This window comes from Bombus vancouverensis, chromosome 14 (genome assembly GCF_051014615.1).
Source record: "Bombus vancouverensis nearcticus chromosome 14, iyBomVanc1_principal, whole genome shotgun sequence".
NCBI lineage: Eukaryota > Metazoa > Arthropoda > Insecta > Hymenoptera > Apidae > Bombus > Bombus vancouverensis.
Window position 1 is genome coordinate 10144554 of NC_134924.1, and position 15924 is coordinate 10160477.

At 38.2% G+C, this 15924-nt stretch overlaps 1 protein-coding gene across 7 annotated transcripts in view; it reads left to right on the top strand.

Moving 5' to 3' along the window:
• Positions 1 to 15924, top strand: part of LOC117154918 (uncharacterized) — a 506217-nt gene that overhangs the window by 369745 nt on the left and 120548 nt on the right. For all 7 annotated transcript variants that reach the window (XM_033330351.2, XM_033330377.2, XM_033330342.2 and 4 more), the window contains one exon: positions 4842 to 5145. In XM_033330351.2, coding sequence (XP_033186242.1) covers positions 4842 to 5145 — 304 coding nt within the window. The remainder of the gene's footprint in view (positions 1 to 4841; positions 5146 to 15924) is intronic.

The following is a 15924-nucleotide window of genomic DNA, read 5'->3' on the forward strand; positions in this document are numbered from 1 at the left end:
AAGTAATATAAAACAGAAATTGTTGTTCACCTATTATCACCTTACGAAACGAAAGAAACTTTTCGGGCAACCTAATATAATCGCACTACTAACGTCTGCGAAACAGCGAAAAGAGGTGTAATATCGTAGTATCGTTTTAAATGGCTATGGAGGCGAATCTATGAAAAAGGATTGAAATTGGATTTATTGAAAAGAGTCACTAGTTGATTATATTTGAAAGCCTGAATGAAAGATAAAATGCGCGTAGATAAATAAATTGCTAGGAGTTGAGATGGCGAATGGAACACTTTTCCCTCCTTATAAAGGATATTACAATTCTTCACGATGGATAATTGTATTCGATCCTGTGTTTAATTCGTTGGAATAATTAAACCAAAGGATATTTGTGCATAATTAATCTATATATCTACGAACAAAACTGAACAGAAGTTTATTTTATTACACTCCCAAAATATTCTAACTTTGGACATTTTTGCTTGTTATATATAGTCCACATATTTTTCTAACTTAAATTTTAATAATTACCATGTTACACCGTTCGCAAACATTTGTCATCGACTCTTAAAATAAAGTATAATTTACTACCTCGCATTTTCACTGAAATAAAATATCCTAATCGATATATACTCGTGTCGCATTAATACGGTTGATCGAGCAGCATGTTTAAAGATAGGATATAGATGTTGAACTCTTCCGTGTCTATGTAACCTCGTTTTAACGTAGCGCGTTGTATTTCAAGGGGAATAAGCTGTCATAAAAGCTTTGGTGTTTTCATTGCTGAGTTGTTTCTCATGTTTGCATCGGATCCTCGTTGCAAGAGGAATTTTTTTAAACAAGAACTATGGCTCGTTTTCAGAGGAAAGCACTATCCTTTCCTTTCCTTTGTCGCCGAATCGTATGCAAAGTACGTGGAATGTAAATCGTTAAATTTTTTACGGAACTTAAAATAAAAGAGACGACGAACGTTCGCTTTTCTATTTCAATTTTAAGGAATCGAATATTTTGCTTTTAAGATTTGCGCTAATTATTCAGGGGCATCATTAGCCTTAAAAATTGATATGGCGATCGATTCTACTTTAGAAATATAGTTTCAACGTGGTTCTTTAAGGGGTACATCGTCATTAAAGGAAAAAAAGGATCCGCAGAACTCTCGTTCTTTTGTTTCTCCTTCAACAACGAAGCTTTCCTTTCCTGCTTCGACGTCTTCAATACGGTCTTTGTTCGTACATTTTCCTTTCCCCTCGTCGAGCTAAAAACGTTTCGCCGTGGAAAAGGAACTAGAACGAAAGAAATTATGGAAGTGTATATCTTCCATCTTTCACGCTCTTATCTCCGTCACGGCCAAACCTAAGTTTATTTCGAATCAACGAAAAATTAATCAATGTTAGTTCGTGGTCTTCCTAATGGTTTTTGAAGCGAAATGATATTACGTACGTAGTAAATCATAACAAATGTCAGCGATTTGTTAAACTATTAATTATCTGCAAAAATTAACTCTGAGAATGACTTGCATGCGCAAAGAAAAATTATCATTTCTTTTTACAAAATTTCAACAAACACCAAAAACTCTCAGTAAGCATACTACTCGTTGAGTATATTCAAGATTTATTAAAAATTAAATTATAATTCAGGTGGATTAATGTTATTAATATTTTGAAATTTTAGTTGTATATCTGAAACGTGAATCAAAATCTTGCTACAACTTTAACAATTGATCTACACAGACAAATGAAGTATCAAACAAAATTAATCACTCCATAAATTACAAAATCTAATTATTCAGATTACACTTTCCGCTGCACTATATATCAAAGCGAATGAGAAAATTACGAAATAAATTACTCCACTGTTTATTCACCCCGTCTCTTACTCTTCCAATATCTTTGCAAATAGCTATTTGCTTTTCTCTTTCACCACTTAACAACGAATAGTCGCAAGAATAGGTCGATCGATTCCCGGATGGATGCAGATTCCCACGGGATTCAATGTGTCTGTGCGTGTGCGTGAACTGTGTGCGGATCAGAAAGGAAATACGTTAAAGTTGAACGAATTAGCTTTTACAAATTAAACCCTGCCCAGTTGGAAGTTCATCCTGCGATAGAATTAGGAGACCTCGTTCGTATATCGATGGACTATAAAACTTGCACCAATAGAGTGAGAGAATGGCCTCGGTGGACTGTTGGAAAATTTACTGGAAACGATGTCATCCGTGCTATGCTCTGGCCACTTCTTAGCGCGAACCACAAGAGAATCCTCTCTGTGTCGAAAGATACGAGACGTGGACAATGTTGCAGGGCTCGTTAAAGTTTCACAAGAAGGGAGAAAGGGTTGCGACATGAGAATAGCTAGTTGGAATACATTGAAATGGATAGATTCGTGCGATGAACCTCCTGTTACATACACAGTGACTCAGAAAAGTATTTGATCGCTTACTATAGGAAAATTGTACATATACGAGTATATCGTATGATGTGTGTTATATATAGCGATTATAAAAAGTATTTGTGTATCATTGCATTTATCATAACATTTGTATACTAATTAATTAAATCCAAGTATATTAAGTTTCGTATCGTTTGGTAATATTTTCGTATGATTACAAAAATTTGATAGCTATGAAAATGAAAGGTGGAACCTGATAAAAAAAAGCGTTGTATTGGAAAGTAAGAAAGATTATAAAATAAGATTCGTACAAAACGAAAAATCTTTTTAAAATTTATTGTTCCTTCCAACTGCCACGAGAACCGAGAATAATATAAATATTTCTCACGTTGCATACTTCTATACAATTCCTAATTGAGGTGCGCGCTTTACTTTTTACTTGTAAAGCTCCAAGTATTCTTGCTTTTACTCTTAACAGAAGAAGCAAGTGGTTCACTCTTAAAAAATTAAAGGTTGACGCATAGGCGAAAGGTTAAAGGTAACATTTTTTTCAACGAGCTCAACGATCTCCTTAAACAGCGAACAATATTTAAAAGAACTTTGCCCATCTCCGTGCTCCTTTACTAATTTACTAATTAAAACCTTTGATATTTAACGTCGAGAAGATTCCATAAACGACAAAAAAGGAAAGATGGTACTTTCACAGATTGAACCGTAGAAAGCACCGCCGAATGAAAATGTCACTTCGTCCGTGATTTTAAAAGTCAACATTAACGGTTAAATAAATTCCTAAAATAGTCTCTTAGCGAGACGAGATATCTGATTGTCGTTTACTTCGAAATCGTTTTCGTTTACGTTTTCCACGCAACGACGCGACGGTGCAAATTAATCGAGTAATCTGAAAAATACTCCGTTAGAGTCGTTTCCCTCTCGGCTCAGTCGTCGCGATTGATATTCCAGGCAAATATTTGTCCAGAGAAATCGGATCCAGCATAGCGGTTCGTATCGATGGCGACAACGAGAGTAAGCATAGCGCCACCAGTGATACAGATCGACGATTTACCCTCGTACTTACTGGCTGTTTTATCCGCGTTAAATCTCCAATCTCTAGATTATAGTTACGACTAGACAATGGCGTTTAACGATGTCGTTTCCACCGTGTACCTCGTTGCTGGATTAATGCAATTATAGGGCCAACTATCATGGGAGATGAACGTATCAGACGATTCATGGTGGTAGTAAAGATGCCCTTTATTCGTCAGCCACATGGCCAACTTGTTGCACTTTCTCCGTCTTTTATCGCACTCTTCTTGTTTTTTTTTTTTTTTTTTTTTTAAGGTAACAGGGGTTATAGGGATATGGTTTATAGTACAAATGAAAATGATTGAAAATGGTAAACTGGTAAGCAACTAAAACTTGTTTAATGAAGTATTAATAGTGTTGAAGTGTTTGATGAATAAAGTAGCAAAATTTGTTTACTCTTCAGGTAGCTGTAGTTGAAGAGATTGTTCTCCCAAAAATTTCACGTTTTTGGGAAAAATATGGAACAAAATTCTTTCGTAAGATGCTTCATTTGCGAGAAAAATAAATTTGAAACTTTACCATGCGCGTGTATATATCACATCAGATATATAATTGTATACATTAAGGTATACTACAAATTTTGCATTTTTTCAGAAACGAGGCGTCGTATGAACAAATTTTATTCCACATCTTCGACTTATTCTTTCACATAGAACCACCCTCTGTCCGGTTGTACTACGATTAGCCTCTCGCCCTGTATTATGTATTCGAATATTATTAACATGATAATAGTCAGTCGGTATATTCATTGAAAGATTTCATGCATTGCTCATTCGGTACGTTTAACATCATTGAAGGCGTTGCACGCTATGGTTATCAGATAAATAGCCTGGAGAGATCGGTCTTTAGCACAGAGAAACGGTCGTAAGATTGTCACGTCGGAGGTAAGCTTAGATCTGTCTCGCAGATAACTCGATGCCAAGATCGCCGTGTAACTCGTACAGGATTTCCGGAGTTCAGTGATCCTCCATATAGATAAGGACTTAATTGGACTGACATAATTTTCCACGCATGATTGGGGCGCCGGATGATCGAGTTCTCTTGGATATTTCTTGTATATCGGTGGTGGATTATGAATGCTTTGGCAGAGTGTTGGTCTGATCTCGGTGGAACGTGACAGGAATCCCATGTTTCTTGTAGAATGTGGGTTTATGGATAATATCACCGACTGTGTATAAATCTTTTACTACTGTGTTCAGTTACGTATTTTTGGTATTGTTAATTAGGACGGAGATACTTCTTGATACGTATTATCATATTGAAAAACGGTCTCAAAGAATTTCGCTAAAAATTTATCGTTTTTATCAAAATTTATCAAAATTTACTATAGGAATTCCTCGAACTTAAAATAATTCTTATCCTGTATTATTTTCCAGGAACGGACACATGCTAACGCATCGAAACAAGAAGCCATACGAATGCAAGGCGGAAGGATGTGGCAAGTCGTATTGCGACGCGAGGAGTCTGAGGAGGCATACGGAGAATCATCATGCCGGTAGCAAGGTGAATGAAAGCGTGAGTCCTAGCAGTCCAACTACGGGCCCGCATACACCAAACACTCCAGGGAGCAATCCCAGTACGCCCAGCACACCAGGTGCAACGTCGACACCGAATGGACACGGACATCCAGCCTTGAAGCAACTGCTCGCCACAGAACCGACACAGGCGCAACAGCAAAAGGTAAGTTTGCATATATTTCACATTTCACTTAGCTGAAACAACGTAGCGGAAATAACAAAAAAATATACTAAATATTTTTATAAAATAGAATATATTTTTATAAAGATATACTAAATTGTCATATATTTAAAAAGTTAAAATTTCATCCATTTTTAATCGAGCTTGTTCTACGAGATATATTTAATAAGTTGATAATTTATAATTTATTTAATATTTGTTCAATTATACAAACGACCTCAGTTATGATGTCAAAGAAACGAAAAGAAAACGAAATCTTCCATCTATCATTCCGTTTACTAATATAGTTCAGAAGCTTGCCTACGCGTCTGTATATATGTATATATAGATATATGTATATCGTGACACCGTTTTCTTGAAATTGGTCCGATATTGGTTCGTCTGAGATAGGTTTAAAGGCTTAGGGAATAGCGGCTCTCTTGGATGAGTCCGGTCAACGTGGATCTGAAGATCCAGCGACATAAGAGGATTACGTTGATCTGCCTGATCGTCGAGCGATGTTACGCGACCTCTAACTGCACCCTCATTAATTTTTATACGTCATTCACGAGCTTCAATTTGTCCGGCTCGGTACAGTGACTCCGATAACTGGATTCAAGGAATTAGATCAGTTCAGAGACAGATTAGGGATTATAGTCGTTGCGAAAAATTCTTTAATAACGTCGTTCGACATTTGTTGTCACGTTTCTTCCTCCATCTATTGCTAAGTGTAATTATTGGAAAACTATAAGGTCGATGGAGAAATGTACGAAATGGTTTCTGTTGTTTGCACGTGTTATAAGGCACTTAGCTTTCAATGGAGAATTAATGATACACTTGATGGAATGGTTGGAAATATTATTGGAATTGTTCTTTTCTTCCAATTGATTCGTTAAAACTCTCTTTAATTTTGTGAAACGTATATTTCAAACTTTTTAGCGATATTGTATATTGTTATTTTGTTTTCAACGTTTTGGTTAATCGTGTATTTGTATTATGTATGGATAAATTATCTTGAAGAAGCGTCGCATTAATGTTAATTGAACGACTAATTTTATTTTTATTGCAATATTGGATAGAAAAGGAATAATATTATTCTACGCTTCATAATAAGAATGCGATATAAGCAACTTGAGCGTATAATTACCAAGGATGTAGTAATACGATGTCCTAGACAAACAGAATGTTAATATTGCGGGCGATTACCAACGCAGTAGAAACTGGCCGTATCAGTCAGCCATCGTTTACACTGGCACACAGGGACGGACGCTACTAATAGTAGAGTTGGTTAGCATAATCAGCCAGCCGTGACACTAACAGGAGTTTGTAGAAACACCGCCAGTAGTAGTATCTATGACGATAGCAGTGGATATTAGGTGGAATAGTACTTTGTGAAAATAAATAACAAAAATTACATTTACGTCATTTATCGAATTGCCATTAAATGTTCCTATGCCTATAACCTGTAAATAATGCAAATATTTTATAGGTATTCGAAGATTTATCTATTTTCGTAAGCACATACTTTAATTAAACATTATGTGTTACGTCGCGTAACACTCTACCTAGCCCAGGCCACACACCGCGGGCAATATGGCAACCAGATGTCTTCGGATACTCACTGCGTGCCCTCAACAGTCTCAAGTACCTTCCATAAATCTCATAGATTTCCTAGTAGAGGTCCTTCAAACCAAACAAACGTCTGTTTCCGAAGAATTTCCAAAGACTATCGTCTACCACGGCTTGACAAGGGAAAGTTAGTTTTTCTCACGTATGACGCAACTTTCCTCCCACTAACCACTGTCTCTCGAGGGCGGTTAAGATTTTAGTTAGGAGAGTGAGGGAATAGGCTTCGTTGTTAATTGGTTAAATGGTTAATTGGTTAATTGGTTTAACCAATTAACAACGAAGCCTATTCCCTCATTCACCTAACTAAAATCGTCACCAACAAATCCGATGGTCCCGTGCGCTAGACACACCCATACTTAGCTTTCCTCCGACACAGCATCGTCTCTCAAGATAGTACTGATTTTGCATCCTTCGAACGGTCAACATCCTTCAACCGGGTATACACACCCGTAGATCAGTCACTCACTCATCTCGTACATACGCACCAGCGTAACTGCCTTCGTTATAAGTTGTTGGAATAAACGGTGAAATATAACTTACTCTACTGTGTCATATTCATTTAACCACCTCTGTTATCTTAACCGAAACAGGGGAACGACTACTTCGCGGCGTCGATTCACCGAATCGTAGCGAGAATTTACGCCTCTCGCTGACGCGTTTTCCTCGCGACCGCGTCTCTCCGCGAACGATCGTAACATTATGGATAAATCGATTTGCACTAACTTTGTTCTTTATAAGGACCATAGCAGCGTGCATTACACTATTATGATGCGATTAAGTTGATTTTTAGAAATAGTTATGTGCTAATGGAAAACTGACATTTTCGATTATCGAAACTTCCAAATTGTAAGCCGGACTAACAAAGACAAGTTTTTTTGAATATTGATAGAACAGCAGATGAACTAAAAATGTAAGAGATCTCTGCCTATAGATTCTACTTCCCCAATTATGCTTATCGTACATAAATTACACGACAGATCAGTGAATGGCAAAATTTCCCATTCAAGATCAAGGATCATCGGTTAATTCGACGAACGGAAATGCCATGACTTGGCCGTCGCATTCGCTGTAGCGCTTTTCCGCGGTATCAGGCAGCTCCGTCCTAACCGTACTGGGTGCGACGGTTCGCGACCTGGTACAGCAGGTGGAGCTGGTTGGCCATTGTCGGGCGGTAAAAGGGCGCGAGAGAAAACGAACTACTTACAAGAAACCAAAAAGAAGAAGACGAAAGAGGAAAAGAAAGTAGAGGAGAGAATCAGAGGTGAAGGACGAAAGGAGGCGTTGGTGAGTCCACCCTTCTTCATCTGGCTTGATCCCCCGTCCACCAGAGCCGCCTTCAGACCCGGTGGAAATTAGTTCTCGGCCGTGGAGCACGAAATTATTGCTGCTTTCAAAGTCGCTGGAGCTCGAGCTCGCCGTGCTTACATCTTGGCCTTCTCACTGAGGCGCCCGAGAAAGTACAAGCGAAAAGAAGGACGGAGAAGAAGCGAAGGGAGAACGTATATGCGCGAGCATAAGAGAGAAAGGTGAAAGAAACGAGGGTAGTTAAACCGAGACTACAAATCTACGATATTGAGTTAGAAGTAAGGCGAACCCTTGAAGCGGGGCTAATAAAATTTGATGACCGGGAACTTCGTAATGAGAATGAGACGCGGAAAGAGGTGAAACCTGGGGGTGGTTGGGTGTTACCGGAGAGGGCTGGTCGAATCGGCCGTCTATGAAAACTTCGCAGACACAACGAGTTCCGTGATTTACGATATTTCATCGGACGTTACACAGACCTCGAGTTTCTTCACCCGCGTAACCCGAGTGGTTATCGTCGAGTTCCTCGTGGGGCAGGTGCTCCAGCGTCGCTCAACCGAGGTATTTTCATCATCTTCTTTTTTTTTCTTTCTTCATCTTCGTCGTTTTCGATTGTAAAGATTTGTACAGTGACGATACGTATTCGCCTTGGTGAATCTTTGCTGCAGGGCGAACGGTGGTTGCGCTGTAGAAACTTCATTTCATGCGGATAATTTAATTTCTTTAATAATTCGTTAATAATAAGGCTAGTCCTGTAGATTCTGCAGAGGATGATGAAGATAATAAGATATTGCTCTAGCTTATTTTCTATCGTTCTCTGAAACAACCGTAAAAATGATCTGACACATTATCTTGTATTTTTATTTGATTTTCAACTTATTCACAAAGGTTGGAGTTTTCAAAAAATTCGCAAAAGGCTCGTCGCTCGTTTCGTTTGTTCAGACACAATGCTGGCTAAAAATGCAAAGTAGAAAAATACTGCCAGAAGCGCAGAGGTATCTCTTTAAACACCAGACACGAGTGCAAAGAAGAGGTCAGTTTATACGCCGTGAATGTATCGACGTAAAAACGTTGAAGTACCTTTATTAAAAGTCCCCTATGATAGCGGCGAGAGAGCACAAGCTGAGACTATTTTCCCCAGTGTATGTTATTGTACGTTAAAGGGATGAAAATCATTTTTCGGGCTTGTTTGATACAAATGTATTTCGTACTAACAGCGACGACTCAAGACCCTCGGAGGATTATTAATTACTTCTAGGTGTTAAGGTTTACTATAAAGTTTAAAAGAAATTCAACGCCTCTATTGGAAAATTTTTACAGCAACTCTGATTAATTGATAGTGTACGTTTAACTAAGATTAATTTAATCGTTGTTAATGAAAAATGGTTGCTCAAACTTTGGATGATAATTATATCCCATTGCGACATAAATTATAACTGATAAAATATACGATTCTTCCAAAAAAAAAGTTTTTTAAATTTTTAGTTATAATTATGATCTAGATATTATAATGTTACATTTATTAATAGGAATCAGGCAAATCACAATTATCCGCTAATACGAGGAACTCTACTTTCTTTATTCAAATGTAACTACAACACGAGATAGCTACGACTTACGAAGTAATCGAAGGTCTTAGAAAGAAGGATGACGCGTGAACGCAATAGGCAGATGTAAAGAGCGGTTCGTCGCGTGAAATCCACTCGAGAGTGGCGGAAAGATGAGCCAGTAGAAGGGACGTTGGCAGTGATTCGACATCAAAAGGCGTCTGTCGGTCGTTCAACCGATCCTCTGATTGCACGGTAAAGGCAGCGTGTCTTAGAAATCACGTTTATCGCGGCAGAAAATCACTTTCTTGCTCGCGGAAGCGTGTACGCTCGACAAAAGCGGCAAAGGGCAAGGTGAACCATAAAGGAAAGGGGTCCAACGTGGCATCGGGTTTGGCATTGTCTTTCGTGTTGCTCGTCCCTGTGTATTGGTCACCCGCTAGTAATCCGGTAATTTTCTGTATCGATAGAAATACCTTTTTCCTCAACGGTAAAATAACATTTTTGATATTACATCATTTAGGAGATGTCGATCATTGATCTGAAAATTTTCGGCATCTATAATTGAATTTTTCGTTCGGATTAATTTGTAATTAATTTGTAATTTGAAAATATCAATAGCAATAGCTACGTAAAGAATGTCTCGTATATTAGATTTGGAGTACTAAAGACACTTGAGGATGAAGAGAAAAAAAGGTGAGAAAATTTCAAAGTTGATAAGAAGTTGGCATAAGTGTTACCAAGAAGAAATGGATCTTCATTTCCTCATTTTCCCAAGTTATTCTTATTATATAATGAATATTGTATGGTATAAACTATTTACAAGATAGAATATTTAAAATACTATGATAATAAGTAAGAAATCGTAAAATCTTCGATATGGATATACATGAAACATTTCATCATCGATTCAACCATAGCTAGTTTCTATAGACATTTCCATTGGCACTTCTTCCGGCAAATTCTTATCCTGAGACAAAAAAAAAGCAATGAACGCTCTAAGCCTAGCAGCTCTAATGCACTCAGCTAATGAACATTAAGCGATGTATGCACAATAGGGGTATATCGCACGGCAGTGTTCAATTTTATAGCAACGACAACGATATTCACGGGAGAATGAATGCACACTCATGGAAACAGGAACGTGTAATATGAAATTCCGGGACTCTTTGTCAATATTAATGGCAGCTGAAAGAGCTCCCGGTAGCTTCGAATTTAATATGATTAAAATCGAACCGAAAGTACCAAGCGCGCGCGTGGTTGGCTATAAAACGCGTCGAGACCCATGAAAAACATTCTCATGGAACAGAGGATACGCAGCCGATGGAATTTCAGCCAGTAATTAGTTGGAATCAAGCGAATCGCCCGAATTCCATGAATTGCCCTTAATCATAGACGACGAGGAACGCGTGCATGCACTTTATAGCCGGAAGTCGATGGTATTCTTAATTTGCAGATGAATTCTATGAAACGAAACAACGGTGCACCCGTGAACCGTTTGTTGTTTTTCATTTATTTCTCGGTGAACATAGGCGTTTCGGGAATTTTAAAAACCATTTGAGCATGAAATACGTTAATGGAAATCGAAAACAGCGCTTTATCGATTTGCAAAATTGATATAATGTAGGTCTTTCAGCTGGTTCATGTCGTATTATAAATGTTTCAGTGAAAATTCAAATTGTGAATTACCGTAGATACGTTTCATTTTTAAAGATTTATACGTACCTCATTTATCATAATCTTTGATAGTTAATAATATTTATAAAAAAAAGTACTTCTAATAAATATATCTTGTACCTTGTCTTCGCGCATTTCCACGCAAAAATTGAAATGCTCGAACGATTAACAGAAATATCCATTAAATATATCACAATATACCATAGTCAAAAAATACTTTTATTCGATAATTTTTCTATTCTTTTCATATATCTTCGTAGGAAAGTTGAACAAATTGCTTAAAAAATTAACACAGATTCCAAAGAACAGAAAAAAACTAAAATTTCTCCCCAAGCACCGAGAATCGTATCTCGAGCGACCACCTGATGACAAAAATTTCACCGAACTTCCGAAAATCCCAGCGCATAAAGTTTCCCTCGTTTCCAGGCTCCTACAGCTCTGTATAATTACGGTAAACGCGTGTTCCCTACGGAGTCCCACTCGACCTTGATTCGCTACGATCGTGATTACCGTTTCAGAGGTTCGTTCCGTGCTCGCTCCGGCCCGGAATTATCTTCTTAGCGCGGAGACATCGTAAACTGGGTCGAACGAGAGCCACGGTACGAACGGTACACATGGGATGCGCGCTCATGTGGTTCCTCTTGACTGTTTGTGCCCGCCGGCTTTAGAATCTCAATCGAAATCGGAATCGGAGTGTCTCGAAGTTTGCAAATTACGTTCGACCGTGTTCCGGCCTCGTGGCTGTCCCCCACACACGCAGCAAACCCTTTCAGTCGTACAGACAGCATATCACGATCACCGGCAAGTCAATCGTGAAATTCACAATTCTGCAAGTTAACGTTTGTTAACCGTGCTTGTATTTTGTATTGGAAAGCGAAGCAATTAGAGGAGAGAATCGGATTTGCGAGAGACAAAATTCGATAAAGTTTCGCGGTGAATGGTTCGACTGACACGCTATGGTTCGAATGTTTTATAATAGTTTTGGCTAATTGATTTGGAATGGATTGGTGAGGGAGATTTGGTACAGTGGATACATAATTAAAGAGTTCGGGGGAGGGAGGAGGGGTGTGAGCATATTATGGTTACGCGAAGTTAAGTTTTCAAATAGTGTAAACTTTTTGAATGAATTGGCGTTTCAGGATAAAATTTATTGTAGTTGGAGGGCAGAATGCTTTTTATGAATTTTTAACGATACGCGTTTTTATGTATATTGTCCATGTAAAAAGGTAAATTCTTTTGTTGAATTATGAAAATAAACTGACATTTCGCTGGCAAATCTTTTATTCGCATTTTTCATTGGACAATCGCTAACGAAACAAATTTTTCATGTCAAAAATTAATGAATACGGAATTGTATAAAGTAGAGCTAATGAGAAGATCGTGCCAGGGAAGTGACTGTACTTCGAGACGTGTCCTCGTTTTATTAACTATTCATGATTTTAATTAATCCCTTGATTTATTTCGTTGGGGGTATAACCCGATTACACTAATTAGTAAACGACAATATCTACTTAACTTTCGTATGAAAACAAGAATAATTGTTCCAAATTATTTTCAAACGCAACCAAGAAGAACACAGTGTAACAAAGTGTAACGAAGGGCACAAGAAACAAATATAACAAAGAAATCATATGTTTAATTAAAAGAAAAATATCTTACGTGGGTCTAGAAGTCAACACATCGAAACGTAATTAAAGAATACATTTTTTAAATCAGACAGAAAAAACGTTTTTCTTTTTTTTCAATTTCTACATATAACAGCATTTTACTCGGAAATGTAACTAAATTTATAAATTAAATACTGTACACGGGAGACGGATAAAAAAAATCTCTTCAATATAGTAAATCCCGAAAAATCATGATACAAGCGTATTCACAAAGGTTTAACGTATAAAACCGTAACTAAAAAGATTAATCAGGAAACAACGCGATTCACAACAAATACGAGAACCATTTTCAACGTAAAAACTAAATTAAATTTCGAAATTCATGGAACACGCGGTTCAACTACTAAAATACTAAACACTAAATCTCTAAATTCATAAAATACATACACCGCAGATATACTCGGCATATAAAAACGTAACAGGACGTAAAAAGTAATTCCTTGATATCGTAGAACAATGAATAACTAAACTTTCTACCAATTACTACATTTTATATGAGATCAGTAAGTGTCCTAGTACCTGTAATATTCCGTTTCATAATTCTAAATCTGTTACCATAGAACCACTATGGAAAGATACCATAGAACCACTATGGAAAAAGGAATAAATCTCATCGCTACGAAAAAATAAAACCGTAACTACAAGATGAATATACCAGTGAACCCTGTTGCAAGCTACAAAAACATCAAGACAGAGATCTATCAACGAATCATTACAGCTTCGCGAAGAAAAAAGAGAATTTCCCTGTTGGCCGCAGAATTTAGTTTTCCCCGTACAAAGGATCGTTCGAGATGAGTTCTTCGCGCGGCTGTCGAGACGAGGAGGTCCAACTTCTTTGAGTTGCATAATCGCGTCCCGGTGTCGTCGCGTCGTCGTCGTCGTCGATTAATCCCTCGTAATCCTCGCGCGTTGCTCGTCATCGAATTTCCTTCGATTTCTCGGAGCAAAATTGTCGCCTGGTCGCGTTTTCGTTTCGTCTGGCCTGGATATATCGTATCTCCGTGGCGCCATCTTAAACGGAATTACGGCGTAATAGCCTGCAGCTCGCGAGCTACAGCTCTGATCCCTATCTACTTTCCCAATCGGAACGAGCCATCGCACGATTGCAATTATCGTCTACGCTTCGCGAGGCGAACTTTTAAGCGGCGAGAATTGTGACTCACCGATTTTAATGAAATCTCCAGACGATCACCGCGAAGACGTTCATCCTTCCGACTTGTTAATTCGAGCTTTATCTAGCGAAGGTATCTTTTAATACGCTTACAGCAATCGGTCGATGTTTTTGACTGGTTTGAGTAGTTGAGGCGAGATTATTGTCGATATAACGTTATTTGGGACGAGAAAAATTCTGCGGAATTGATTAATTGGATTTAAAAGAGCAGACAAAAGTAGAGCAGATAAAAGTTTAGTTTTTATATGATTAGCAAGGATTATTGTATTTCTATCATTTTATGGTATTAGATAGATAATCCTGGAATATTTTTAGTTTTATAGCTTTCGTGTATTTACGACGAAGATGCGATAACGACGATAAATAAATAATATTTGAATTCTTCGAACGAAATTGCAAGTCTTAATGCGGAATAAAATTACTTGAAGAAAGAAATGATCCAATTATCGAAAAAAATAATTTACGATAACGTTAGTGTTGAAAATACTATCTCAATTTCAACGATCAGAAACCTTCTCTTCTCGATACTTCCTCTATCTTCCTCCTGTCTCCAGAACAGTCTCATCGACTCTCACCTCATCGACTAGGAGAAGCTGGTCGTGTTGTATCTGAAAATATCTATAATATCTAGAGACTCGCGAAACTGTACGTGAAAGTGGAGAATAGGAGAAAGAAAGGTAAACGAAGAGGAAAGAACGAAGGTAGAGGATAAATTTCCGGGCATCGGCTGGAGCAGCAGTTTCTAAGCATCGCCGTGTGGGATTTCGACGAATCGCCATCGCGAGCGGAAATTGACGTACTTTCCCGTGGGAGTTAGCTGCGAGGGAGGCGAATGGCTCGATATCGGCCGACTCTCCTTCTGAAAGTGTATCCGATTAGCGACAATTCGGACGGTTCGCTTGGGAGAAGCTCTTCGCTTCCTTCGTTGCGCTAACAACGTTACCTCGTGGTCGCTTTGCTCTCGATGTTGCACGTGTGCTTATACGGATTGAATTTGTTCGAGCTTTATTAAGAGGAATTCAAATCTCAATGCTTTGGATAGTACGCTATTTTCGTTGCTTTCGAGAAGAAGGTCTATGAATTATTGATTTTCTCTGAGTGATTTATTTCACAAAAGAGTTCTGTCGATGGAAAATTAACCTATAGCGGAATTCTACTTATCGAAACGAAATTTTAGTTGGTGCCCGAACTACGACGAAATTCTAGCGACAGAACTCGTTTATTTAAATGGGAGCATTTTAGGAAAGAAATTACCGGTGAATCTGAGATTTTTTAGCTAGTTGATACACTTTTATATAGATTTACGGAATAATATTTACGGAAGAAGAAAGAAGAAAATGAGAAAGGGACAAAAAGTTGCAGAACTTATCCAATCTCTCGTCCACCGTAATTTCAGCGTGAAAAATTTGCTATGCTGATGTAGTAAAAATCAGAATACGGAATAAACGCGGAACAACCCTCGAATAATTACGTTTCCAAACGTAAATCTCGCGACTCGATTTCCGTAAGCAGCTTCTCCTTCGACTGTCCGCATAAAAACGAGAACCGGAAACGCCGCCGATTTCCCGTCCCAAGCTCCTTCGTTCCCCTCGGTCGTGGAAAATAAACGAGCCGCTGCAACCGGCTGCAACGTTGTTCCGGGTCATTAAATGGCGGTGGTTCGCGAGTTTTACGGCGTTGCGCGTATCTTTGTACATGGCCGTTCGATACTACGCAACGACACTTTCACGATGTTGTTACAACAACCTAAAAAATATCTGTAAAGAAAAGAGAAATGAAAAATAAGCGA